Here is a 27,857-nt window from a genome sequence, read left to right on the forward strand (position 1 = left end):
GGGCGGCGATGTGCAAACACTGAGGGACCTGCAGCGACCTCTGCTGCCGCTGGCCGTGAGGTGGCGTCTCTGCAGGGAGCCGGTCCGGCTCTCTCATAATCCCGGGGATGTAGTGAACGCTGGCAGGTCCCTCAGTGTTTGCACATCGCCGCCTTAAAATGTCATCCAGTGACGTCGCTGCTGTAAGTAGTAACGGGCCCTGGTCACTCTGTATCGCGATGGGAGGTGCGGCCAAAACTTCTCCCAAGCAACGCGCAGTGTTTGCCTAGATACGGGACCCGGAAGCGGGAGGTATGTGAGCAGGGCGCAGACATTGGGTCATGTCATGTGACCGTGTAACGGGGACTCTCTCACCCCCAGTAACCTCATCATATACACCTGGGTTGCCTACCGGACCCTCTCCATGAGGGAGAAGATGCTCTGCTCCTGGACTTCCCTGGTAATGTAGGATTGCCAGCACCTGTGGGGAGCTAGGTAATTGATAAGAAAGGTGTTTCACCACAGGTGATGGCAATCCTACATTACCAGGGAAGTCCAGGAACAGAGTATTGTCTTCCTCATGGAGAGGGTCAGGTAGGCAACCCTGATATATACTAGTGCAATGGTAGCCAGCCCTAGCCCTCGAGAGCTACCAACAGTGCACATTTCCCAGACAACCTAGCTGCTGCACAGCTGCACTCATTAATCACTAACACATTTTAAAAGATCCACAGATGGAGCTAATTAGCTCACTTGTGATTCTGTGAGGAGACCTGCAAAACATGCACTGTTGGTAGCTCTCGAGGACTAGGGTAGTGTATACCCACTGTATGTGGGACTGTAGTTAAATAGTGGTGTCCTGGTCAGACAGAAGTGAGGGGGCTGACAAAGGATGGAAACTCCTACTTGTGTGTGACGGGTGTAATAGGTAGTGCCAAACGTGTGTGACGAGCAGGGCAGCCGAGAGGGGGGAAGGTACAGTTTACCGGGGCCTGGGGATGTCAGTGGGGCCCGGGTCTGGACACACACAGTTTTTTCTGGTGGCTGGTGCACTGGGTGTGAGAGCGCGGGAGTCAGCTCTTTAGCGGGGCAGGGGCAGCAGCATCACAGAGGTCCTTCTGAGATCCAAATCTGGAAGTCAGCATGTAACTCCATGGAAATGAGTATTTTAACCCCTGGCAGAGCATTTAACTCCATGGTAACAAGCAATGTTAACCCCATGGCTGAGCATGTTAGCCCCTGGCATAGCATATTAACCCCTGGCATCAAGCATGAAACCTATAGCAATGAGCATGTAGGTAAGCGGAACTTATGTGGTATAATATGTGTGGTATTATATGTAATAGGCATTACACTATGTGATATAATATGAAATGAGCATTACGGTGTGTGGAATAACATGTAATGGGCATTGCGGCATGTGGTAAAATATGTAATAGATATTATGGTGTGTGGCATAACATGTAACGGGCATTATGGCATGTGTAATAGGCATAAAGGTATACATATTTGGTGCATGCCTTCGGCGCACACTGTCCCTGTATGCACCTTGGAAGCAGTGGTGGAACAACGGATCCTCAGACCTAGCAATGACTTGGGGGGGAGCTAGAGGTGGCAGAATGTGCGGGGAGCTCTGTCCATGGGGCCCTCGGGAAGTTGTTGTACAGGGGCCCAGGATTTCTCTTGTGGCCTTGGTGACGGGGTGTAATGTGGAGTGCCCAGCATGTGTGTGACGGGGTGAAATGTGGAGTGCCCAGCATTTGTGTGACGGGGTGTAATGTGGAGTGTCCAGATCTACTTGTCTGCGGTCCCGGATCTCCTCCTGGCTGGTTCCTGCTATTGGAAATAACCCTCACAAAATGGCTGCCCCTAACAGCAGACCGTTTTTGAGGATGCTAGAGGAGGCTGCCGCCACCTCCTGGTATACCTATAAGTCCTTGGTGCAAGGACTTATACGCCTCTTACTATTGCTCTACACCCAGTTGTACCAGTCTTCTTGTCGATATACCAGTAATTCAGCCTTCCTTCTTTCACTCAAGGTTTCTTTGAGGTGAAGGCCGAGACTGGGATGTTGCAGCCTCTCAGTGACCAGGACAGTGGCTATGGAGAACTTTTTGATCCTCCACCCTCACTCTGGAGAATGGTGGAGGATCTGGTGCCAAATAGTGAGAGGGCTGAGATCAAGAGGATTCTGGGAGAGGCCACTGTTGACCTGAGTCTGGACCTTTATGCAGAGGTAAGTGTGGCTGCTGTGGACATATGCGGCAAGTGCATACAGCAGACTTCTGTAATCTTTGTTATCTTCTCATGGTACAGATGCCACCTGTTAGGGCAGGGGCGGATTGGGAATTAAAACCAGCCCGGGAAATATCTTGAAGCAGCCCTAATGGGGGGGGGGGGGGGGTGTTGTTGCGCGCCTCAGGCGCGCACCATTTTTTGGGGGCGTGACCTATCAATATGGGGGTGTGGCCTATTTCAACGAGGGCACGCCCAATTTTTGCCACTGTGAGGGCATGGCTAGTGGCTCTCTGAGCTGCTGGCTATGTCCCCAGCCCCTCAGGCTGCAGAATAGGCGCATGCACACAGCGTTTATTCTGCGGCCTGTGGGGCTAGGGAGATAGAGACGGGGGGGGGGGGGGTGACAGGGGGTCTCCCAACACAGTAGAGTGGCAGGGTGGAGAGGATGCAGGGAATGATTTTCACCGTTTCCAAAAAAACTGCTGCCTCTGCGGTGGGGTGGTGGTGGGAGAGACGGTGCTGAGAGACAGTCCGACATTGGAAGCAGCAGCAGCAGCAGCAGCGCAGGGTGTGCTGATGAGAGGGACGGAGAGCAGCCAGCGGTGCAGCTGATGGAGAGCGGGCAGGGGGGCGTATGGTGAGGTGATGCCCCCCATCACCTCACCATGCGCCCCCCTGCCCGCTCTCCATCAGCTGCACCGCTGGCTGCCTGCTCTCTGTCCCCCTCATCATCAGCACACCCTGCGCTGCTGCTGCCTGTGTCTCAGCGCCGTCTCTCCGAGCATAGTAGGTAGGGGGGGGGGGCTTTACCCTTTACCGCTTTTCACTATAGCTTTCACAACGCAAACCTGCTTTAGACCAGGTATTTACATGCGGTGTGAAAGGGGTTAAACTTGTTCTGACCCGTTTTAAATACCTGGTCTGAGCAGGTTTTGCGGTGTGAAAGCAAGCAGCATTAGTTATTAATACTTCTGATCCCAGGTGTAGATGGGGACGTCGTCAGAGACACACATGGTAATGAGGGCAGAGGCACAGATGTAGGAGTGTTCAGGTAGACATGGGGAGCATGGGCAGAGGCACAGATGGAGATAAGGGAAGAGGCACACAGATGATGATGGACAGAGAGATGCATATCAGGGAGGGGACAGAGGCACATGTGACAAGTGGGTTAGAGGCATAGATTGCCAAGGGCTCAGACAGCCATCTGGTGAAGGGCTCAGGAGCTGCTGAGGAACGTCTAATGGGCCTTGATTACTCTGCACTGCAGTTGAGGTCACTGAGATACTGTGCTCCCATGTTAATCACGTTGCCTCCTTCAGGGACTAAGCAAAGCTCATTGAAGATCCAACCAAGGGAAACAGCGGAGTTAGGTGAGCTGTGGGCAGGGACATTGCAGGTAGCAGAGCTGGTCTGGAGCCCCACCTGAGAAACCCAAACCTGCTCTGCACCAATGACAGGCTCTGATGATCCTGGCCGTCAGAAACAGCTAGCGGCTGGTATTGGTGCTGGTGGGCAACCCTGTTACTCCCCATACATCAGTGCTCATTGCGCCCCCTGCTGGAGGCACAGTGAATGCAGAATCTCTAGGTATGCATTTGTCCATGTACATGGTCTGCCCAGATGACTTTGGAGATAAATCAGACCCTGATCACACGGCCACAAATTTACACGGAGGCCGATTATCGATACTCTGCGCATGCATGTGGCCAGTAGTAGGCATGTGCGAGGCCATTCTGCAATGAGAGACTGCTACTTTTGTGAGTCACAAAGTGATTGGCAGGAAATGGGCATGTGGGGGTGGGAACAGGGCATTTGCTGTGAGTGCCTAGAAAATGACGGGAGCATCAGGGAGAATGCAGGCGTGTCCAGGAAGTGCTGGGGGTGTCCGGGAAACCACTAGGCTTGGTTGTGCGGTAAAGGGGAAGGTGTGTGACGTCAGCTTCAGCCCGCATATGCCTGTATTAGGGGAGGGTGTGTGACGTCAGCTCCAGCCCGGATATGCCTGTATTAGGGGAGGGTGTGTGACGTCAGCTCCAGCCCGGATATGCCTGTATTAGGGGAGGGTGTGTGACGTCAGCTCCAGCCCAGATATGCCTGTAATAGGGGAGGGTGTGTGACGTCCGCTCCAGCCCGGATATGCCTGTATTAGGGGAGGGTGTGTGACGTCAGCTCCAGCCCGGATATGCCTGTATTAGGGGAGGGTGTGTGACGACCGCTCCAGCCGGATATGCCTGTATTAGGGGAGGGTGTGTGACGTCAGCTCCAGGCCGGATATGTCTGTATTAGGGGAGGGTGTGTGACGTCCGATCCAGGCCGGATATGCCTTTTTGTTATTGCAGTGCAGAGTAAGTCCCTGGCTATTCTTGTGTAATAATCATTAGACGTTGAGCCTGTTACTATGGGTTTTGGACATATTAGAAACATAGAATGTGACGGCAGATAAGAACCATTTGGCCCATCTAGTCTGCCCCTTTTTTACCCTTCAGGTAAACTCAACCCTTTTTAATCCTTATTTCTTTGTAAGGATATTCATATGCCTATCCCACTATATTCACTCGGTTGTGAATACATTTGTAGCCGTACACATCCATTTGCACAGCGAGCACATTCATTCACAAGGTAGGATTTCGCTCTAGCTGCGAGGCGGCTTAGCTGAACGCTGGTCGTTCCAATTCGCAGCAGTGCGATCAGGTCTGAATTAGCCCGATTGTTGTGCTGAGCCGTGACAAGACTTTTTGGTGTCAAAAGGAGACCTGGGGCGAAATGTAATAGGTTGCGATTTTTGGACGAGTTCCAAACTCGCCAGAAATCGCACCTTTAAAAATCGCGTTTTTTTGCCGCGAATTCGCTTATGTAATGAGATGCGAATTAGCATCAAAAAATGCGATTTGCCGCGATTTCGGGCGATTTTCAGTCATGAAAATGTGCGCATTTTCATATATGCGATTTTGGGTAAAAAAAATCAAATTAAAAAAAAAACGGCGTGGGGTCCCCCCTCCTGAGCATAACCAGCCCCGGGCTCAAAGAGCTGGTCCTGGTATCACAAAATCAAAGAAACAATCAAGTTGGGGTTCTCTGGATTTTATAAAACCAGCACCAGGCTCAAGGGCCGGTCCTGGTTCCCAAAATACGGGGGACAAAATGACTGGGGGTCCCCCGTATTACAAGAACCAGCACCGGACCAGCCAGCAGGGTAATGCCACAGCTGGGGGGAGACTTTTTATACCCGAGCGGGACTTAGGCCCACCCATCAGCCAATCATGACCCGGCATGCTGGTTTTCAAGGACCATGATTGGCTGATGGGCGGGCCTAAGTCCCGGTCGGGGGGCAGAGCCCCAGATGTAAACAGAAGACCGGAGGACGGCGATCGTGGGGAAAAATGCTGCAGGGCTCCCGGGGAAGCGCTGAAGACGTCTGTGGTGAGTATGATTTCTCTCCACAGCCTCCCCTCTGGATTCTACTGGACAAGGGGACCGAAGCTTTGTGTCAACATAGGTGAGTATTGGATGAATGGGCTTGGTGTGTATTAAAGTTGTACTGTCTGTGTGTGTGTGTGTTTTTATTTAACTATTTGTAGTACTGTGGGACTACTAGTCCCAGCGGGCCCTTTATTGCCCCACATGCTGGGACTTGTGGTTCTCCAAGTCCCTGCATGTGGTGCAGGCTTGCTGGGACTCATAGTTCCACAGCAATACACAATAGGATTTTATCTATTTTTTTACACCATTAATCAGCTCGATGCCCACCGCCCAGGGGCATCGAGGACAGCCCCGGGCTTCAGCATGGGCAGGTAAGTTCTGGAGGGGGGGGGGACCCCTTCTTTGGGGGGGTCCCCACTCCCCCAGGGCCCCTGCCCATGCTGACCGGTCAGAGGGCTGAATGCTTTGGCCGAGGGGACTTGTATAAAAAGTCTCCCCCTGGCTGTGGCATTACCCTGCTGGCTGGTTGGGCCCGGTGCTGGTTCTTGTAATACGGGGGACCCCCAGTCATTTTGTCCCCCGTATTTTGGGAACCAGGACCGGCCCTTGAGCCTGGTGCTGGTCTTATAAAATCCAGGGAACCCCAACTTGATTGTTCCTTTGATTTTATGATACCAGGACCAGCTCTTTGAGCCCGGGGCTGGTTATGCTCAGGAGGGGGGACCCCACGCCGTTTTTTTTTTTTTTACTTTAACTTTTAGCCTTTTTTTTGGACAGAACCATGCACAGATCACAAAGATTTGTGCATGGTTCTGTAAAAATCGCCAGCAAGAAGCTGGTCTATTTTTTTTGCGGTTTTTGGTAAGGTCCCATATGCGACTTTAGAACTTGCATCCTATTACATATGCGAGTTCTATAGTTTACAATGGGAAAACATCTGGATGCGATTTTCAGTGTGACTGAAAATCGCATCTTTAAAATGTTCGCATTCGCGGGAAAAAATTGCGATTTTTCCCGCGACTCGCACCCTATTACATGTGCGATTTTTAGAAAAAATGCGATTTTGGCCGATTTTGACCAAAAATCGCAAAAGTCTAAAAATCTCAACCTATTACATTTCGCCCCATGGTGTTTTTTCCAATAGGGAATTGTCCTTGCTGGAATGGGGATGACAAAACTGATCGCAGAGAAATCCCGTCCCACATAAAACATCCTCACACATTATAGAACACTGCAAGAAAATGGATTTGGAAACACTCCTTTATTTTTTTTCTTCTTCTTATGCAGTTACAATACCCTTTAGTAAATCACACATTCCGATACACTGCTGTACCCAGGATTCAAACCCGTTGAGCTATTTGATACTGCATAAGAATGAAGATTACCCTAAAAAATATAAACAGAATCAATTCTTGTGCCGATGGGCTTGATTCCCTATTATGTCAGCATTTTGAAATGACTGAATAACGCAGAGCTTTCTATTCATGGATGTTGTATAGATATCAGCGACAGCAAACAGCTGGTCAGGAGATGCCGGGCCTGAAAGAGGAGGGAGGCTTCAAGTGACAGTTATTAAAACCGATAATTGACAAGTGCCACCACCATACCTCCCGACACCTGACGTTTGCTCCGCAGGAATCTCATGCACAAAAAGGGGCGTGGCATTCGGGAAATGGGACATGGCTTTATGGCAATACTGTGATCTCTAGACACGCCCCTTTTGTGTCACTGGGGGGGCATGTGAGTGTGTGGGGACCTTAACAGTTTATGTCAATAGCAATTTCTCCCTATATGAGATGTATTCAGGGCCACCATTATGGGGGTACTGCAGAAACGGTACTCTTTACCTAGAAGGGCGCCAGCGATTGAAATCGCGGGCGTCGGGGGTAAAAATCGCGGGCATCGCGGGTAAATCGCGGGTACATAAAAATCTGCTACCCGCGATGACCGCGATTTTCCCATAGGGAACAATGTTAAAAAGGCTGATTGAGCGCGATTTTCATGTAAAATGCCTCAATGGCCGCGATTTGGCCATAGGAATCAATGTTAAATGGGCTACAGAGCCCAAATAGGCACAATTAACCCTTACATTTTTAACGCCACCCCACGATCCACGCCAACCCGAAGCGTGGCGAGCGCAGCGAGCCCGCGAGGGGCGGCGGTACGCGTCCTCTGACCTTTTCATGCCCTACTATCCACTAGGGCGTGGAGTGAGAATAGAATAGTGTGGCGAGCCACCGAGCCCGAAGCGTGGCGAGCGGACGCGGATACCTTCACAGGTAAACGCGTCCCCTCGCGGGCTTCACAGGTGTCCGCGTCGCCACGGACACCTGTGAAGCCCGCGAGGGGACGCGTATAACTGTGAAGGTATCCGCGTCCCCTCGCGGGGCTCGCTGCGCTCGCCACGCTTCGGGCTCGGTGGCTCGCTGCGCTCGCCACACTATTCTATTCTCACTCCACGCCCTAGTGGATAGTAGGGCATGAAAAGGTCGGAGGACGCGTACCGCCGCCCCTCGCGGGCTCGCTGCGCTCGCCACGCTTCGGGTTGGCGTGGATCGTGGGGTGGCGTTAAAAATTTGGGGGGACATTTAAGGGTTAATTGTGCTTATTTGGGCTCTGTGGCCCATTTAACTTTGTTTCCTATGGCCAAATCGGGTCCATTGAGGCATTTAACAGTAAAATCGTGTCCATCGGGCCTTTTAACATTGATTCCTATGGCAAATCGGGAGCATCGCGTCGCGGGCATCGCGGGTACATTTATGGCCGGCCGCGACGCGACCAACGCGATTTCCATGTTTAACATGGGTTTCAATGGGAAATCGCGGGCATCGCGTCGGTCGCGTCGCGGCCACACATAAATGTACCCGCGATCACCACGACGGGCGCCCTTCTAGGTAAAGAGTACCATAACTTTAGTCCTGGGCCTCACCAGACAGGTGCCGGGCCACCTCCAGCAGCTATGGATGAGTGTATCTCTATAATGTCCTCAACAAAATGGCCCCTGCCATGGAGGAGACAAAACAACTGACAAAGCTCCTGCACATTGTTAACAACAACCCCCCCTCGTCTGTGCAGCATGCCCAATGTTGGCTATATCACCAACAAGGCACGCTGTCTGCAGGGGTCGGTGATGTCACTGAAGAATATCGTTAATGAATAATTCTGTGTTTCCATTCGATATCACTTTCCTGGGAGTTCAGACGAGAACACTGCTGCTATCACTCCGTACACATCGGCTCGTGTGTGTGCGGAGCTTATATTCCACATATTCCCTTATTGCTCATTGTCAATGCTTCGATTTTACAGATACCTCCACTTGCAATGTTTTTACAATCCATGCATCCACCCCTATGGTAAAACCCCAGAAATGTAATGATGAATGTTTGTATTGTCACCGTGTCATTGCTTCTCCCTCTGTGTTACCACCCTTTCATTCCCTCTCCCACCTCCTGTCTACAGATCGAGGTCCTCCTGGAGCTGTGGCGAGAGATCAGGTCCATGAGCCCATCCTGCCACCACAGACCCCTCAGCAGCAGCAGCAGGTCCGTCCTGGCCGATCCACCTGTAATAAAGGACATGGTGAGACAGGAGATCCGGATGTTACTGCTCAGCGTGAGGAGGAAAGCTCGGCACCAAGGACTGTGAGTGTGTCCTGCCTGTTGCTTGTGGACCAATCAGAGACTCAGACTCATACTCATGCGCGCACTCTGTATGTGGATTTCCCATGTGCAGACTTGTCCCCCATTAGCTGCTATAGACGTTCTCCTCACTGTCAGCCTCTGTTGTGTCTGCTCTGAGTAATGGACAGTCACCATTAGGCCTATAATAGTAGCCTGCGGTGCCTGACTGATGCTGTAGCTAACAGTGGGGGTAATTCTCTAGCATGTGCCCCTGCTGTATGTCTCATGTATAGCGCGAGTACAGGGTGCCCATCGTTACATAGTTACTGTATACTGTAACAGATTCCTGTGGCCCTTTGCTATAGACAGGGAATGCACCACTCCCACATAATTCCTTCCTGCTTCCTCCCTCTGTCGCTCTAACCTCTCGCTCTCCTCCTCAGTGCTGCGTTCTGCTTCACAGAGATTCCTTTCAGTCCATGTCATTATAGCATTACATCATGTGTCACACAGATGTCATTACACTGGGTCGCCTTCACGGATCAGCTACACCAGTGGTTCCCTACCCTGGTCCTCAAGTACCCCCAACAGTGCATGTTTTGCAGGTCTCCACACAGAATCAGAAGTGCTATAATTAGCTCCACCTGTGGATCTTTTCAAATGTGCCTGAATAATGAGTGCACCTGCCGGGTGACCTGGAAAACGTGCACTGTTGGGGGTACTTGAGGACCAGGGTTGGGAACCACTGAGCTACACCATGAAGGCGGCCCAGCATCTGACAATCCTCCTGACTGCAGCGACTGAGATGTATGAATCTCTATGGGCTTATTACCACATAGTATACATTATACTGCACCGTGGTTATCTCTGCTGTTCCATCTTTACCTCTGTAGCCAGGACTACACACTGCCAGGACACAGTCACCTCGAGCACCAGGATGGGAGACCCAGAACAGGTTCAGGGCATCACCATGCCAAGGAACCGCGGAGATAACCGTGATGCTGTATAATATATGCCATGCGGTATTAAGCCCACAGTGTGGATCCTTCTCACTTCTAACATAGGAATCTCCTCAATACTAACTTAGGAACCACCTCACTTACTTCTAAATTAGGAACCTCCTCAATTCTAATGTACAGGAGGAATCTCCTCACATCTGACCTAGGAAACTCCTCACCTAGCTTAGGGACCTCCTCACTTCTAACATAGGAATCTCCTCACATCTAACCTACTGTAGGAACCTCCACACCTAGCTTAGGAACCTCCTAACTTCTAATGTACAGGAGGAATCTCCTCACATCTAACCTAGGAACCTCCACACCTAGCCTAGGAACCTCCTCACTTCTAACATAGGAATATCCTCACATCCAACCTAGGAACCTCCTCACTTCTAACATGGGAATCTCCTCACATCTATCCTAGGAACCTCCACACCTAGCTTGGGAACCTCCTCACTTCTAATGTACAGGAGGAATCTCCTCACTTCTAACCTAGGAACCTCCACAGCTAGCTTAGGAACCTCCTCACTTCTAACATGGGAATCTCCTCACATCTAACCTAGGAACCTCCTCACTTCTAATATACAGGAGGAATCTCCTAACATCTAACCTAGGAACCTCCACACCTAGCTTAGGAACCTCCTCACTTCTAATATACAGAAGGCATCTCCTCACATCTAACCTAGGAACCTCCACACCTAGCTTAGGAACCTCATCACTTCTAACATGGGAATCTCCTCACATCTAGCCTAGGAACCTCCACACCTAGCCTAGGAACCTCCTCACTTCTAACATAGGAACCTCCTCACTTCTAACATAGGAACCTCCTCACTTCTAACATAGGAACCTCCTCACTTCTAACATAGGAACCTCCTCACTTCTAAAATAGGAACCTCCTCACTTCTAAAATAGGAACCTCCTCACTTCTAAAATAGGAACCTCCTCACTTCTAAAATAGGAACCTCCTCACTTCTAAAATAGGAACCTCCTCACTTCTAAAATAGGAACCGCCTCACTTCTAAAATAGGAACCTCCTCACTTCTAACATAGGAACCTCCTCACTTCTAACATAGGAACCTCCTCACTTCTAACATAGGAACCTCCTCACTTCTAACATAGGAACCTCCTCACTTCTAACATAGGAACCTCCTCACTTCTAACATGGGAACCTCCTCACTTCTAACATGGGAATCTCCTCACTTCTAACATGGGATTCTCCTCACATCTAACCTAAGAACCTCCACACCTAGCTTAAGAACCTCCTCACTTCTAATGTACAGGAGGAATCTTCTCACATCTAACATAGGAACATTCACACCTAGCTTAGGAATCTCCTCACTTCTAATTCAGGAATCTCCTTAATACTAACTTAGGAACCTCCTCACTTCTTCTAACATAGGAATCTCCTTAATACTAACTTCCTCACAACCTTGAAAATTAAAATGTTGGGAGTTCTTGCAAGAAAGCCTCTAAAGGAGGAGAGGGTCATAATTCCTCTAGCTGGGCGCAACTAATCAGCAATAGCTGTAAATGTTTTGCGGAAGCCTCTCGTGCTGAAAGATACAACACCAGTTACAGATCCTGAGGTGGTCACATGGTTTGTAATGGGTGCAATATTGGAAATGGAAATGGAAACGTAATTAGTACATAAGCCTGATGGTTTTCTTACTGTTACAATGTTTGTGGGTCTACGCATGTGCAGAATGATTCCTGCTTGAACGCTTGCAGCTCCCCCCTTAGCTGCAACCAGGGGCAGATCTAAACTTTTCTTCTATGGGGGCAGTTTTACTGTTTAATCTTGACCCTGCCCCTTGTCCCGACTCCCCACGCAGTTTTAGTGTTATGCAAAGTATTGTTACTGTGCTGGCAAACTTCCTGAGTTCCTCTTATCAGCACTGTGGACTGGAGATGCTGAGAAGATGAAAGCAGTCTTAAGGCCCCCATACATTAGTCCGACTTGTCCTAAGGACAAGTCGGACCTGATTTCCCCCTGCAGCTCCCCGGGAGGGGGACACACGATTAGGCACTGATGTGCCAAGTTTTGCAAATGATACATCGCATGCGATGTATCATTTGCAACTCCCGGGGAGCTACAAGGTGGAGGGAGCAGGGGGGCAAGGGACATCCAGGTGGCGGGTGGAGGACGCTGCGAGGTGGCTGGGGGGCGCTGCTAGTAGCCCAGAGGCAGCGGACGCTGCGGGGGACACAGGCAGCAGTAACGTAGAGGCAGGCAGGGGGAGCCGGGAGCTGTCAGCGCTGGAGAAAAAAAAAAGCCCATACAATGAATGGGCGGCCTGTGATTGGCTGAGTGCTCTCTCAGCCAATTGCTGACTGGCTGAGAGAGCGCTCAGCCAATCACAGTCTGCCCATTCATTGTATGGGCTTTTTTTTTCTTCAGCGCTGACAGCTCTCGGCTCCCCCTCCCGCCTCTACGTTACTGCCGCCTGTGTCCCCTGCAGCGTCCGCTGCCTCTGCGCTACTAGAAGCGTCCCCCCCCCCTGCTCCCTCTACCGGATGGAGCATTGACAGCTCCCTGCTCCGGTTCACCTTGTCCATCTCCCTCACCAGCATCCGCCGCCTGTGTTCCCTGCCCGGCTGCACATAAGATTTAGCAAATCTTATGTGCAGCCGGTCCGACCTCCCGACTCTGACCCGATGCGCACGGGACCGCGCATTGGGTCGGACCGGGTGTCTATACCTGCGATTTGGCCCGATTTCACTGCCCGATCCATCTGAATCGGTTGAAATCGGGACCAAATCGCATAGTGTATGGGGGCCTTAACTCAACAAATGATGTTGATTAATTGCAGTAGAGGCATCTAATGTTACCTGCGTCTGGGAGCTCACTCCACTGACAAACCTAGAAGCTGGCCAGGGACAGGCAGGGAGGAGGTAGCGTAGCAGGACTTCAGAGAGTGTTTGTTTGTCCTGGCTGACAGTAGGCGTTTTATAGCCTGGGGGGGGGGGCTGGGAGCAATCGCCCCTTTCGCCCCCCTCTGTATCCGAGCCTGGCCGCAACATGGTTGATATGCTGTCGCTGTGATGATGATTCGATGCCGCACTCAGATTGCAGATGCTGGCAGGAGCCGCCAGCCGCTCAGGGAACTGAAGTCATGGGTTTAATTCCCGCCGTGGCCTTTGCTGTGTGGAGTTTGTATATTCTCTCTGTGCATGTGGGAATTTTCGGTACTTGTGAGTTATCCGGGCGTCCGATTTGTAAATCGGGTCGGATCGGGCACATCGCATCGCATCGCATGCGACCATCGGATGCGATGCGATGCGATGCGATGACCCGATTTTTCCATAGGAATCAATGTTAAAATGGACTGAGTCCATTTTAACATGGAATTCAATGGGAAAAAGGGGTTCTTTTCATACCCCTACTATCCAAGTGGGCATGGAGTTGGATATAAACCTGTGGCGAGCGTAGCGAGCCACCGAGCCCGAAGCGTGGCGAGCGGACACAGAATACCGTCCCCTCGCGGGGCTCGCTACGCTCGCCACGCTTCGGGCTCGGTGGCTCGCTACGCTCGCCACAGGTTTATATCCAACTCCATGCCCACTTGGATAGTAGGGGTATGAAAAGGACCCCTTTTTCCATAGGAATCATTTTAACATTGATTCCTATGGAAAAATCGGGTCATCGCATCCGATGGTCGCATGCGATGCGATGCGATATCGCATCGCATCGCATCTGATTGTATGCCTTAACTTAAGGCATACAATCAAAAAATCGGACGCCCGGATAACTCACAAGTACCGAATTTTCTTCTGGGTGCTCTGGTTTCCTCCCACAATTCAAAAATATACTGGTATGGTTAATTGGCTCCCACAAAATTTACCCTAGAATGTCTGTGTGTGCATGTACATGTGGTAGGGAATATAGATTGTAAGCTCCACTGGGGCAGGGACTACTGTGTATGGGCAAATATTCTCTATAAAGTGCTGCGTAATATGTGTGTGCTATATAAATAACTGGTACTAAATAAATAATTTGGGGGATGTGTGTGGCCCTATTGGACAAATCCAACTGTGCTTTGGCCAAACAACCAAGTCGCTTGGGGCCAGTTAGTGCTGTCAATAGCCAGAGATATCCACCAATCAGGAATGTTGGTTGTTTTAGAAATGCACATGGTGTTATTAGGATGGTTCCTGATGTGCGGCATGTGTATAGCGGTATATGGCATCCTTTTACCACCAGCGGGCATACAGCTACTGTACATCCCTCCTAGGATTCATTTCAGTGGTTTTTTTAAATGCTTTTTTTTTTTTTTTTTTTTTAGAAGAATTTCAGTGATTTTCTTTTCTTTTTGTTACACCAAGAAGTTTTATACCTGCCATTTGACCCGAATAGCCAATAGCTGGAGTAGGATCTAAATAATTAGTTTGTAGTTGCAGGATATCAATTAAGTAATCATGTGACGGATTTAACGACTTTACCAACGTCTAATCTCTTTATCCTCTTGCTGGTTGTAATTAAACCAGGTAGATTTAATTCACTGACTGAGACGCCCAGGATAATTTATTTATTTATTTATTTATTTATTTACAGTTGCTTATATAGCGCAGCAGTTTCTGTTGCGCTTTACGATAGTAGACAGTGATAAAACAAACTGGGTAACAACAGACAGACTTGGAGGTAGGAGGGCCCTGCTGCAAGCTTACAATCTATAGGGACATAGGAGGGAAACACAAGGACAGGCACCAGTAATGGCATAGCAGTCCCACCAAGTTACAAGTCCAGAAGGGAAGCTAAATAATACATAAGTGCCTCAGAGGGTTATGCATGTAGAACTTAAATATGATATGCTTGCCTGAAGAGGTGTGTTTTCAGGGAACGCTTGAAAGTTAAGGATAAGGATAAGATGTGTTCTGTCTTTGGTATGATTGTAATTATCTTGTAGAAGGATAAAGCAATTGTCCTGTTGCTACAAGAAACAGTAATGTGTTTCCTTTGTATCAATTCTCACACCTATCCCCATTGTTGATCTATCTGTGTGGAGTTTGTATGTTCGTTGTCCTGGGTTTTCTGCAGGTGCTCTGGTTGGGGTTTATTACCTACTCTCTGTAAAGCAGTGTGTAATGTGGTGGCATTGATCATTATTATAGTTGTATTGCCAACAAGCAGTCACATTGTGGAACAGTATATATCACCAGATCAATCATCATTGTCACAGGGATGAGGACAAGGCCCTGCTGAAATATAACCCGAAGGTGGTGAATTTTGTGATGGGGATGGAACGGCCGGAGAGCCGAGCGCGGTCCCGGGGAAGCGGATGGAGCCGACCACCGTCGGCAAGTGATGAGCGGTAAGAATGGGCGAGATTTACACAGACTACAATTCATGACTAAAAATGTTACTGACACGTGCATGTATGTTTTTCACATGTTTATTTCTTGTCATGTGCAGGAATGGTTAGCTTTACCTATATATACACACACATGATGGTTACAATTATATTCAGTGGCGTAAGTTCGCCCCAGTTGCCCGGAGGCAAGATAAATATTGGTGCCCCCCATATAGCTCAATCAGTAAGGTGTCTGTCTCCAGTAAGACAGGTCATGGGTTCTAATACAGGAATACAGGTTTTGACACTTGCAAAAATGATGTTATGAGGGGGAGTCAGCCACAGAAGCAAAATGGATGGCTTTCAATGAACTGATTCAAACTGGCAGGAGAGGAGAGGTGCCCCCTTGGGAGCAGGAGCCCGGCGGCAGATGACTCCATTGCCTCCCAGAGTTACGCCTCTGATTATATTATATTACTAAAATATACACACACGGTGGCACAGCGGCTAGCATTACACACATAGTGGAACAGTGTCAGAATTTTTGCCATGTGTTCTTGTGATGCTAAAATACTGTTGTGAGGGTGTGATGTGCTGTTTAATGCTGACTCTCAGATGTCTATCTGCAGACCGCTCTCCTCCCTCTCAATGGACTCCAGCATCGGAGAAGAGCTTGAGGAACTGAAGGACAAGCTTAAAGTTTCTGACATTGACGAGGTCGTACTACACCTCCAGTAAGTACTCCAACCCCCATTACTTCCAGTAGCTTTGCTGTTAAGTCTCAAAAAGTATTTTATATTTCATTGTTATAATAACTTGTCGTATCAGTGCATAGTTAAACCCTTGAGTGGTGGGATTTGCTGGGGAAGGACAGACCTACCAGGGCAGGTTTTTCCTTCCCCAGCAAAACCCACCACAGAGCGTAGCCGACCTCCCACCCACCTGTCCGGCCTCCGTTTGTACGCCAGAGCTCCTCTGCCGTTGCCCCAGCCGCCAGTCACAGCAGTGACCACAGGCGGCAGGCTCGGTAATGTTCGGGGCGGCTCGGGAGGACTGAGACGCCTGAACTCCTGAGAGCTCCCGATCAGCCCCGAACTTCCCAGAGCCTGCTCCCTGCAAATAATGGCGGCGGTGGCAGCGGCAGGGTTGCTCCAGTGTACCAGCGCCGGAGCAGAGAGATGAGGGGGAGTGATGAGAGGGGAGGTGGGGGGTGCCCGGGCTGGTGATGTGCCAGTGGTGCACAGCTGCAGGCACCACTGGCGCACACCTTGATATTAGTACCTAATACCTTGCGGCAGCGCAGCTGAGCTCGGGCATACCACTAAAGTGGTTAATGTTTCTATTGTTAATGTTACCCACTGTATCTTTATGTAGAGCATCCTGCATTCTAGAGTTACTGGCTCTAAGATGCTTGGTCTACTTCCGTACCTGAAGTCATTATAATACACAATGACATCAGAATGTGGAGCTAGAACTGAAATCCAACATAGGCAACATAGGTACAGGCAATATTTGAGTGACCGCATCAGTTTCAGACACGCTATTGGCTCTTATCACTACAGATAAGCTGTTTTAAAAAACCGAACCCACCTGAACTTGCCGTTTCTGAGTGTATCCAAGCTAGGACTCAGATCACCCTGCATTTTCAGATTCCAAAATGACTATCTTCCCAGCGTCAGATCTTGTGTGTTTTGGATACGATACAAGTCCCTCCTGCAGTGATTTGGGCACCATCTTATCAGCAAAAAAATTTATTATACATTTATAGTGCAGGAATGTGGTGGCGTGATAGCAACAAAATAGCATTTTGTGGTAAGGCCTAATTCAGGATGGATCGCTAATTGGAGAATTTGCAGTTGACTGTGGGGAGGTTGACAGAAAGTTAAAACTTTGAGAAAATTGCGAATGGATCCCCAGCTGCAATCCACTCGCAGATCCATGCACAGTTCCCTAGACATCTGCCTGCGCAGGTCTGAGTAGCTTTGATGCTCTCCGTAATCTGCGACTGAGTCGGGCTGAACGAGGCCGGCGCTGATGTCACAGACACTCTCCAAAATTGCTGTTCATACCTACTATTTTTGGACACACCCAGCAAACTGCAGGTCTCCACCCCCTCCCCCCCCAAACGCCGGCTTCCTGTCAGTCAAACTGCAAGGGGATTGTGTTTACAAATCATATGCATTTTCTGTTGCGATTTCCCCTGGTTCATGCTTAGATGTTCGATAATCGTTCGGTTTGTATTTTTTCAAATTGGCGATCCATGATAAATTAGATCCTTAGTATGTTACATCATAGGCACATGCACGCTGCCCCCAGAGCTACTCCTAATATCAGTTTCAGGATCGTCGCACGATCGTGGTTGTTCTGGTGTGTACCCTACATTAGAGATGTATTCAATGCCACAGCGATGGGGGAGGGTTGTGTGTTTATACAGTGAGTATGGCTTATCTTCAGCGAGGAAAAGAAATCCTCGCCGTCCAACCCCCTCGCCATATTCAATGTTTTCCTGGAATCCTCACCCTCAGTGGACAGCAAGGATCCCCTTAAACGGCGAGGTTTGCTGCATTTTGTGGCGGGCACTGCCGTTATAAAAGGGGAGGCAGTGCAGTACTCTGATGGCGAGCTATCGGCACTGCTTGCCATCAGAGCCCTAAACCTTCATTTGTGTATGTAAATGTGATAGAATGAGAGGTTCAGTTCAAATAACTTTCTTCAGGACAGGACAGAATTGAGTGTATTCTGGTTACTTCTTGTAACTGCCACCTTGTGTACAGCTCAAGTAACGTCTTCCGAGTATCACTGCAGATCCCTTATTATAGGATATAGCACTTGCATATTCATTAGTTTTATCTGGAAGAATAGGTGGTAATTGAGCAGAATAGTATAGAAGGATAGCAGTCCGATAGAATAGAGGAGATTGAACTATATAGAATATAAAAAAGGGGAGGGAGTGTGATAGAAAACAGAATAGAGTTTGGTATATGTATGCAGTACAATAGAAAGATCGAATAGAATTGAGAGTTGTTAGGATACAATAGAATAAAGAGGGGTGTAATTTTTTTTAAATAGAATAGAGGAGTGTTGTGTGGCCCTGATTTTGGTTCACTCGCAAAAGCAAATTCTCTAATGGACAAAAAAAACATGTGCACTGCAGGTGGGGCAGATGTAACATGTGCAGAGAGAGTTAGATTTGGGTGTTATTTTGTTTCTGTGCAGGGTAAATACTGTCATCTATATTGCAGTGTCAAAATAAAGCAATCAGTTTGAAGTACAAACCCCACCTCAATGTTACTCTCTCTGCACATGTTACATCTACCATGTTGCATGGTTTTGTCCATTAAAGAGAGAGAATCTTCGGTACTTCCTCAACTTTGGACCACCGCTTATGCTATGGAACTTACATACTGTATGGCTGCACCACCACCCTGGGTCCACGCCACCATCTATTACCTTTAGTAAAGTTGTGGCAAGCGAAGCGAGCCACCGAGCCCGAAGCGTGGCGAGTGAAGTAAGCCCGTGAGGGGACGATGGCGCTGCTAATATAGTAAACATCTTTTACCTCAAAAAATGCCTCTAGAACAGATTTGTAACGGTTCCCTCGCCAAAAATCCTTACTTAGCAGAGCGGTGAACGTAACTGGCGTAGCGGTGGCCACAAAGATGAGGAAGTTGCAAATGAACCAGAATCAGGGCCCATGTGTACAATAGAATAGGGAGGATTAATCGGGTAGAATAGTAAAAGTGGGATAATCACATAGAATAGAACAGAGGGAGGTAATTGGTTAGAATAGAATACAAGAGGATTGTAAACAGGTAGAATAAAATAAAGGGGTGGAAATTGGGTAGAATACATATATTTTCACTGACCCTGAAACATATATTTTGCAGATCCCTATTCCATGACGAGTGTCGGACTCTGGAGAAACACATTGCGGTTCTGCAGGTAGGTGGCCATATGTTATTATTTGGGAGGAAGTACATGTCTCTCATATCTGTCCCATCTAGAGCAGTAGTTCTTAGTTCCAACCCTCAACTAACTCTAACCAGTGGTGTCACTTGGAAGGTGCGGGATGCACCCGGGTGTCACCCTTCGACACCAAAATGCTGACTCCTTCTCAGTTCCAACCCTCAACTAACTCTAACCAGTGGTGTCACTTGGAAGGTGCGGGCTGAACCCGGGTGTCACCCTTCGACACCAAAATGCTGACTCCTTCTCAGTTCCAACCCTCAACTAACTCTAACCAGTGGTGTCACTTGGAAGGTGCGGGATGCACCCGGGTGTCACCCTTCGATGCGCGACACCAAAATGCTGACTACTCAGTGAAAGGTGCCTGGTGCTGCACTGTGACATTATGTGCAGCACTCTGCTCCTGTCACAGCATAGGGGCCGGCAGATTCTGCTGTCAGAGGACTGTGGCTGGAGACCCAGCATCAAATCACCAGCCGTGTTGGTCTCAACACTTGATCACTCTATGCGAGCTATAGCTGACTCAGAATAGTCTTTGAATCTGTTCAGCCTGGTCAAGGAAATCTGCATAACCTGAGCACGGCTCACAGGAGGAGACTGTGAGTGGTCACGCATGATCTGGTCTGCATATGTAAATATGCCACTGGCCACACAACATAACAGGAGAGATCAGGGCTGGAGAGGTAGTCTCCGGGAGACTTTCCTACCTTTTTAAGGGGGCTGAGAGCGCCACCTGATTTTTGGAGGACTTCTGTCCAATCTGGGAGATTAGGCAACTGTGGCTCATTGAGGTGCAAAGCATCAATAACATCAATTGTAATAACATATTATTTACCCCTTCTCCAGGGAGGAGTCAGGAGAATCAGGGTGTTCCCTACTGACTGAAGCTTAGACATGTGAAAATCTCTCACTGTTGCACTGGCCCATAGGGGTTCATGGGAAATCCCAGCAGAGTCGCACTACTTTCTTTAATGTCAAGTACTCTGTTATTGGGTCAATGGTCTCTAAAGGCTGGCCACACCTCCTGTGCTGGCTGGCCACACCTCTTAACCGTGCCCCAGTATAACACTGGTCACACAGAATCAGGATGCCACAGCACGTAGAAGGCGATACAGTCCCTACGAATTTGCAGCACTGGCGATTAGTTGAGGACCATGCATGCACGAGCACAGCAAGCGATGGCCTGTGATCACCGCAGACCATACGATGACTGACTGATTGACAGCCAGACACCGTCTGTGGACGGCCCCCCAGCATTTTCTGGGAGTGCGCCACAAAATTTCAACCCCTGTACAGTTTCCAAGTTACTGGGGGCCATTGTAGCTGTCAGTCACTCCCAGAGTCAGGATGTCACAGCACACAGCCCCTACTGGAGTGATTATTAGTTTCCCTGTACTGTATCCCAGCTACTGGGGATCATTGTAGCTGTCAGTCACACCCAGAGTCAGGATGTCACAGCACACAGCCCCTACTGGAGTGATTATTAGTTTCCCTGTACTGTATCCCAGTTACTGGGGATCATTGTAGCTGTCAGTCACCACACAGAGTCAGGATGTTCCAGCACACAGCCCCTACTGGAGTGATTATTAGTTTCCCTGTACTGTATCCCAGTTACTGGGGATCATTGTAGCTGTCAGTCATACCCAGAGTCAGGATGTCACAGCACACAGCCCCTACTGGAGTGATTATTAGTTTCCCTGTACTGTATCCCAGCTACTGGGGATCATTGTAGCTGTCAGTCACAGCCAGAGTCAGGATGTCACAGCACACAGCCCCTACTGGAGGGATTATTAGTTTCCCTGTACAGTATCCCAGTTACTGGGGATCATTGTAGCTGTCAGTCACACCCAGAGTCAGGAGTTACAGTACACAGCCCCTACTGGAGTGATTATTAGTTTCCCTGTACTGTATCCCAGCTACTGGGGGTCATTGTAGCTGTCAGTCACACCCAGAGTCAGGATGTCACAGCACACAGCCCCTACTGGAATGATTATTAGTTTCCCTGTACAGTATCCCAGTTACTGCGGGTAATTGTAGCTGTCAGTCACACCCAGAGTCAGGATGTCACAGCACACAGCCCCTACTGGAATAATTATTAGTTTCCCTGTACAGTATCCCAACTACTGGGGATCATTGTAGCTGTCAGTCACTCCCAGAGTCAGGATGAGACAGCACACAGCCCCTATTGGAGTGATTATTAGTTTCTTTGTACTGTATCCCAGTTACTGGGGATCATTGTAGCTGTCAGTCACACCCAGAGTCAGGATGTCACAGCACACAGCCCCTACTGGAGGGATTATTAGTTTCCCTGTACTGTATCCCAGCTACTGGGGGTCATTGTAGCTGTCAGTCACACCCAGAGTCAGGATGTCACAGCACACAGCCCCTACTGGAGTGATTATTAGTTTCCCTGCACTGTATCCCAGTTACTGGGGATCATTGTAGCTGTCAGTCACTCCCAGAGTCAGGATAACACAGCACACAGCCCCTACTGCAGGGATTATTAGTTTCCCTGTACAGTGTCCCAGTTACTGGGGAGCATTGTATCTGTCAGTCACACCCAGAGTCAGGATGTCACAGCACACAGCCCCTACTGGAGTGATTATTAGTTTCCCTGCACTGTATCCCAGTTACTGGGAATCATTGTAGCTGTCAGTCACACCCAGAGTCAGGATGTCACAGCACACAGCCCCTACTGGAGTGATTGTTAGTTTCCTGTACTGTATCCCAGTTACTGGGGATCATTGTAGCTGTCAGTCACACTCCGGATGCTATAACACACAGATTCCCCGACAGCCCGCACTTTGCACATACATGTTGCCTGACAGCTGTAGATTCTCCTCTCTATACTCAGTGTAGATAGTTGGACTTATTTAGTAGACTCCTCCTCTTCCCATTACAGCATTGCCTAGAGGAAGACTATCTGGATGCAGAGGACGCACAGACACCGCTGCCTGAGCCCTCGCTGACAGGTAATGAGAACAATCTCGGACATACTGGGTAACATTACTACTGATAAGTGATTAGCTGGTCAGTGTCCTTGTGGTAGAATGTGGGCTCCCCATGTACACAGCCCAACTCTCCTGTCCGGTTATGAGGAGCAGACAATCCCGGCTCTCCCTCCTGCTGTGGGGTCTGCACGGAGGATATCTGCGGCCCATGCAGAGCTGAACCAATGGGGCTATTGCCTGTGGGTGCCATCTGCCGCTACGTCTCCTCAGATCCCACGCTTTGTGCAGGTCTCTTATGTCACCCCCCAGTGACCGCTGCAGCCAGGTGCGACCTGTGAGTCTCTGCACACGTCAGGGATATACAGTACAGGCGAGTGCACACGTCAGGGATATACAGTACAGGCGAGTAGAATTATATAACAGTCACCATCTATAAGTGAAAGTCTCTACAAGCAGCGTGATCTGAATAACGTAGTGCAACGCTAAGCTATTGCTATTGGCCGGAGCAGTAGATCTTCAGTCAGCCAATCAGCAGTGGCAGCATAGTTCTCATCATCACTGGGTTTATATACAGCATCCACAAGGCACACGCTTCCTGACAGGCGAGTCCACCATACCGTGGCGTGATGAGTTGGCAGTTATAGATTCTCACCAATCCTGATCCCGCAATAGGCCAATCTCGTGCAGTAGCCGCACCGCCTCCTTCCCCTTCTCCACAGGAATTATGGTACTTGTATTTTGGCGGTGCCCGATTTGTGCATCGTACGATGATCATATCGCATCGCATGCCATGTACCCGATGGCATGCGACGCGATTTTGACCCCCTATACGATGAAAAATCGTATAAGCACCCTGAAGGGTGCTTTTGAGCACCCTAATGGGTGCTTACAGTGTTAAATGCACCCCCACGCCACCCCCCTACAATAAACGTGAACCCGAAGCGTGGCGAGCGCAGCGGTACGCGTCCTACGACCTTTTCATACCCCCACTATCCACGTCGGCGTGGAGTTGAGAATAGATTAGTGTGGCGAGCGCAGCGAGCCACCGAGCCCGAAGCGTGGCGAGCGGACGCGGATACCTTCACAGGTAAACGCGTCCCTTCGCGGGCTTCACAGGTATCCGCGGCCCCTCGCGGGGCTCGCCACGCTTCGGGCTCGGTGGCTCGCTGCGTTCGCCGCACTATTCTACTCTCATCTCCACACCGACGTGGATAGTGGGGGTATGAAAAGGTCGTAGGACGCGTACTGCCGCCCCTCGCGGGCTCGCTGCGCTCGCCACGCTTCGGGTTCACGTTTATAGTGGGGGGGTGGCGTGGGGGTGCATTTAACATTGTAAGCACCCATTAGGGTGCTTAACATTGTATAAGCACCCATTAGGGTGCTTATACAATGTTTAATTGCATCGTATGGCATTGTATGCCATGTACAATGGCATACAATTTGAAAATTGTATGCCATCATACACTAACCACCGAAATCGCGTTGCATCGCATACCATCGCATGCGTTATGGTATGCGATGCGATGGGCGCCGCCAAAATACACAAGTACCGGAATTATCAGCCACTTATTCTGGGTTCTTCTCCAGAGCTGAAGGAAGAGCGGAGAACCATAGAGAGGGACCTGCAACTAGACCAGCTGCCAGCCACTCCTGCACAGTCCTCCAAGATGGTGTCTACCAGGGGCACAAAGCCCACAAGGTAATAGTGAGCGTGTTCTGCCTGTGTACTGCTGTGTGTTCTGGTGATCCTGTTTATTTGTCTGACTTGTACGCCGTACGACCATCACATAGAACCATGGCCCATAGACATCAGACTGAGTGTTCTTACCTCTCTGCTCCAGGTTACCGGACAATGGAAGGAGATGCTCTACGGGGGATCAGGGCTGTAGGTTGTCCCAAAAGATACCACTCTCTTCCGGATTACCTCAATACGAAGCCTACTTGGCTCCATGTCCTCCAGATTCCAAGGGGAAAATGAACAAGATCTCTACAGTGCTGGGGCCCCCAAGTTCTACCTTGCCCCGATCTCTGATGAAGCTCCCAGGCCCTGAGGCTGCCCATGAACTTATGAACCTGTCTGGCCTAGAACGGACATCCCATAACTCTGGCCTGGGCCCAGCTGGAGCTCTGGCTGACATATATGGTAAACCATCCACCCTGAACGTTCAGTCCAGATCAGATACTGTGTACCTCCCTATACCTCCTCGCCTGCAGAGGCCGACCAGCAGGAGCTCTGGGCCTTCCTTCCGCAGAGTGAGGACACAGCTGCCTTCCTGAGCACAGAAACGGGTCACCCGCAGGGGCAGCACTCGTGTACCAGTGACATTCAGGGTACAAGTCACGCAGCCACCAGCCACAGCGGGAACATACTATGTCATATTGTTTCATGTTAAATGAGATCTTCACAGGTGAATAGAAAGTTATTTGTCCGAGTATTATTACAGACAGGGCGTTACGCCTTATGGGACATGGATAGTGTTCATTCTAGCACCCTGCATCTATCAAACCTGTTCCTCTTCCCTGCCTGAACTGCCGCTCTCTTCTGTGCTGTTTCTAGCACAGTCTGGTCTGTATCTCAATACAGACCAGACTGTACTAGAAGCACCAAAGCAGACAGTGACACTCCAGGTAGGAAAGTGGAACTGCACAGGTTTGGAAGGGGGCAGGGTGCTACAATGATCACTATACTGATAATGACAGATGTGTGGAGATATGCTGTGTACACTAAGATGGTCTCTGGTGTAGTTTCTGTGAGTATCGCTCCGTGGTTCCTGTGCCAGGTTCCAACAGGTGACACTCTGGGTGCAGTGTGTGTGAGACGTTTTTTATAGATAGAATTGGAGCAAATACTCATTTTGTCATCACAGTTGGCATTTTCTTATTGGTTGTTTTCTGGTGTGTTGTAATCTGTGAATCTCGGGATATGAAGTGCAGGACTCTGGTGTTGCGTCCCCTTCTGTCTGCGTCGCATCCTCCCAGTTACCTGTTCTGTTCGCCAGCAAGGACACAACATCAATACAGAATACATCCCTAAGCTGTACAGGCAGTGAGCAGGGGCAAAAACCAAGCCCTGTCCCCCCCACTCCTGCCACCCTGCACATTAATTTACATACATAGGCGGGAGGCCGGGAGCAGGGCAGACATCAGTGGTGCCTCCAGGAGTGGGCGGGTGACGTCCAGTGGGCGGGCAGGCGAAGCTGCAGACAGGACTCAGAGGTGAGGAGTCACTCTGGAGCATTTATGGATAATGCGGCCTGCGCATCGTGACGGTCAGAGGTCGCACTGCCCATACCCGCTCCAGACTGCAGGCCGGGAATCGGGAACTCCTGCGCAGCGTTTGAGTACGCGCTCAGACGCTGCCCGTTAACTCATTAGACATGCGCATGTGCAGCTAATCCCGGAATCGGAAAGGTCCAGTCCCAGGATTCAAATCCCGGCATTTTTTTTAGGCCAAATCCCGGGATCCCACCGATCCTGGGATTGGCCACGCTAATACCCCTTTCACACCACCTTAAATTCCCGGGTTGGGTCCGGGAACAACCCGGGACTAGTGCTGGTGTAAAAGGTTCCAGGGACACATTCCCGGGTTAATTCGCCGGCAATTCAACCCTGCCTGGTAGCAGGGTTGCTCCCGGGTCCTTCCCGGACTACTGGCTGGTGTGAAAGATGCAGGGACATGTCCCGCCTTCCTGTGTTGCCTCTGCTGATGTCAGCTAATGCTGATTTACTAACAGGGCAACTTCCTGTTGTGGTGGACGCTCACAGACACGCCCAGGGGCAGCATATTTCGTGCAGGGAGACAGTGTGCATGTCCTGTGGCACCACAGACCCCAGAAGTGCATTTTAACCCCTGAAAGCCTGCAATGTCTTGGACATTACCCCCTCCCTCTCTCCAGTGACCTCATCTTTGTGAGCCTAAAAAGTCCATTTGTAATGACATTCTGATAGAAATGCAGGGTAAACCCGGGTTCAGTGTGAAAGGTGCCGACCCGGGTTGTCCCTGCTTCAAAAGCATGTGTGAATAGGTCCAAATCCGGGAATGTCCCTGCTTTTCCCAGGAATTTAATTCCCGGGTTTGTCTCTGCATTTGTGGTGTGAATGGGGTATAATCCTGCACATATATGTTGGGGTCACTGCTACTGATTTCTAAATGCAGTCTAAAATGTCACCACTAGAGGGCACCATCTGATTGAGATACAGTATACATATAGTACATACATGAAGATGTCTCACTGAAACAAGATCATTGTATAACATGCAAAGGGCAGAGAAAAATATTTATTTTCATGTACTGTATGTTTGGAGTTTTTATTCAATTAAACTTTAATTGAAGTTGAGTGTTTGTCTTTATGTTAAATTATTCTTCACCCATAGCCCAGTGGTTCTCAAACTTTTTTGAATCACGGCACCATAGAGCATCAAGGCACCCCTAGGTCAAACATTTCTTTTTGAAAAATTCTCAAACAAATATTAAATGAAGTAACGTGTTTAAATGTCATCATTATGCTCAGTGATATGGTGGGGGACAGGATTTGCTTCTGTTTGTCCACATATATTATAATTGGCAGCCACAAGCACTGGTTTTGCCTCTTACATTGACCATAAATAATTTGAATTGTTTCTGGACCACCTACCTGAGGCACCCCTGCCAGTGTCCTGAGGCACCCCTGCCAGTGTCCTGAGGCACCCCTGCCAGTGTCCTGAGGCACCCCTGCCAGTGTCCTGAGGCACCCCGGCCAGTGTCCTGAGGCACCCCGGCAAGTGTCCTGAGGCACCCCTGCCAGTGTCCTGAGGCACCCCTGCCAGTGTCCTGAGGCACCCCTGCCAGTGTCCTGAGGCACCCCTGCCAGTGTCCTGAGGCACCCCGGCCAGTGTCCTGAGGCACCCCGGCCAGTGTCCTGAGGCACCCCGGCCAGTGTCCTGAGGCACCCCGGCCAGTGTCCTGAGGCACCCCGGCCAGTGTCCTGAGGCACCCCGGCCAGTGTCCTGAGGCACCCCTGCAAGTGTCCTGAGGCACCCCAGAGTGCCACTGCAAACAGTTTGGGAACCACTGCCATAGCCTGTCACTAGGTTGACCATAGGAATGCCGACATACATTGGGTTGACCACTGAAGGTTGACAGGCCTTAGGTTGACACAAACACTAGGTCGACATGGTTTTTCCATGTTTTTTTTTATTTTTTTGAGACGTGCCAACAGGTGGTATTTCATGCCCTACCAACCACTAGGGCGTGGTGGGAGAATAAAATAGCGTCCATGGTGACTGTCGACATTCAGGACAAATGTTGGCCTTTTGACCTAATCCTTGTGTCGACCTAATGACCCTGTCGACCATCTGAAGCACACCCCACCTCATACTACTACCTGCACATACTACCAGGTACAGCTCCATCTTAGC

General features: G+C 49.7%; 1 protein-coding gene across 3 annotated transcripts; it reads left to right on the top strand.

Moving 5' to 3' along the window:
- Positions 1-26,782, top strand: CCDC24 (coiled-coil domain containing 24). 3 transcript variants are annotated; one of them, XM_083157452.1, is made up of 9 exons: positions 1-182; positions 2,019-2,215; positions 9,097-9,278; positions 15,433-15,564; positions 16,173-16,277; positions 19,431-19,485; positions 22,412-22,481; positions 24,048-24,159; positions 24,302-26,782. In XM_083157452.1, exons 2-9 carry the CDS (start codon positions 2,048-2,050, stop codon positions 24,735-24,737), a joined length of 1,260 nt encoding a protein of 419 aa, XP_083013578.1. In that variant the 5' UTR covers positions 1-182; positions 2,019-2,047; the 3' UTR covers positions 24,738-26,782. The 3 variants fall into 3 exon arrangements, with proteins under 3 accessions (XP_083013578.1, XP_083013577.1, XP_083013576.1); XM_083157451.1 differs by having other exon boundaries at positions 138-291; XM_083157450.1 differs by lacking the exon at positions 1-182 and adding an exon at positions 688-1,277.
- The last annotated feature ends 1,075 nt before the right edge of the window (positions 26,783-27,857 follow it).

The sequence above is a fragment of the Crinia signifera genome, chromosome 8, assembly GCF_055691185.1.
Source record: "Crinia signifera chromosome 8, ASM5569118v1, whole genome shotgun sequence".
NCBI classification, from domain to species: Eukaryota; Metazoa; Chordata; class Amphibia; order Anura; family Myobatrachidae; genus Crinia; species Crinia signifera.

What these genes read in the sequence shown, in the direction of transcription:
- CCDC24 (XM_083157450.1), top strand. Translation starts at nt 1,133, where the DNA reads ATGGAAATGAGTATTTTAACCCCTGGCAGAGCATTTAACTCCATGGTA. An exon ending in AAAGCTCGGCACCAAGGACT is followed by an intron (nt 9,279 to 15,432) that starts GTGAGTGTGTCC and finishes TCATTGTCACAG; the next exon opens with GGATGAGGACAAGGCCCTGC. An exon ending in AACACATTGCGGTTCTGCAG is followed by an intron (nt 19,486 to 22,411) that starts GTAGGTGGCCAT and finishes TTCCCATTACAG; the next exon opens with CATTGCCTAGAGGAAGACTA.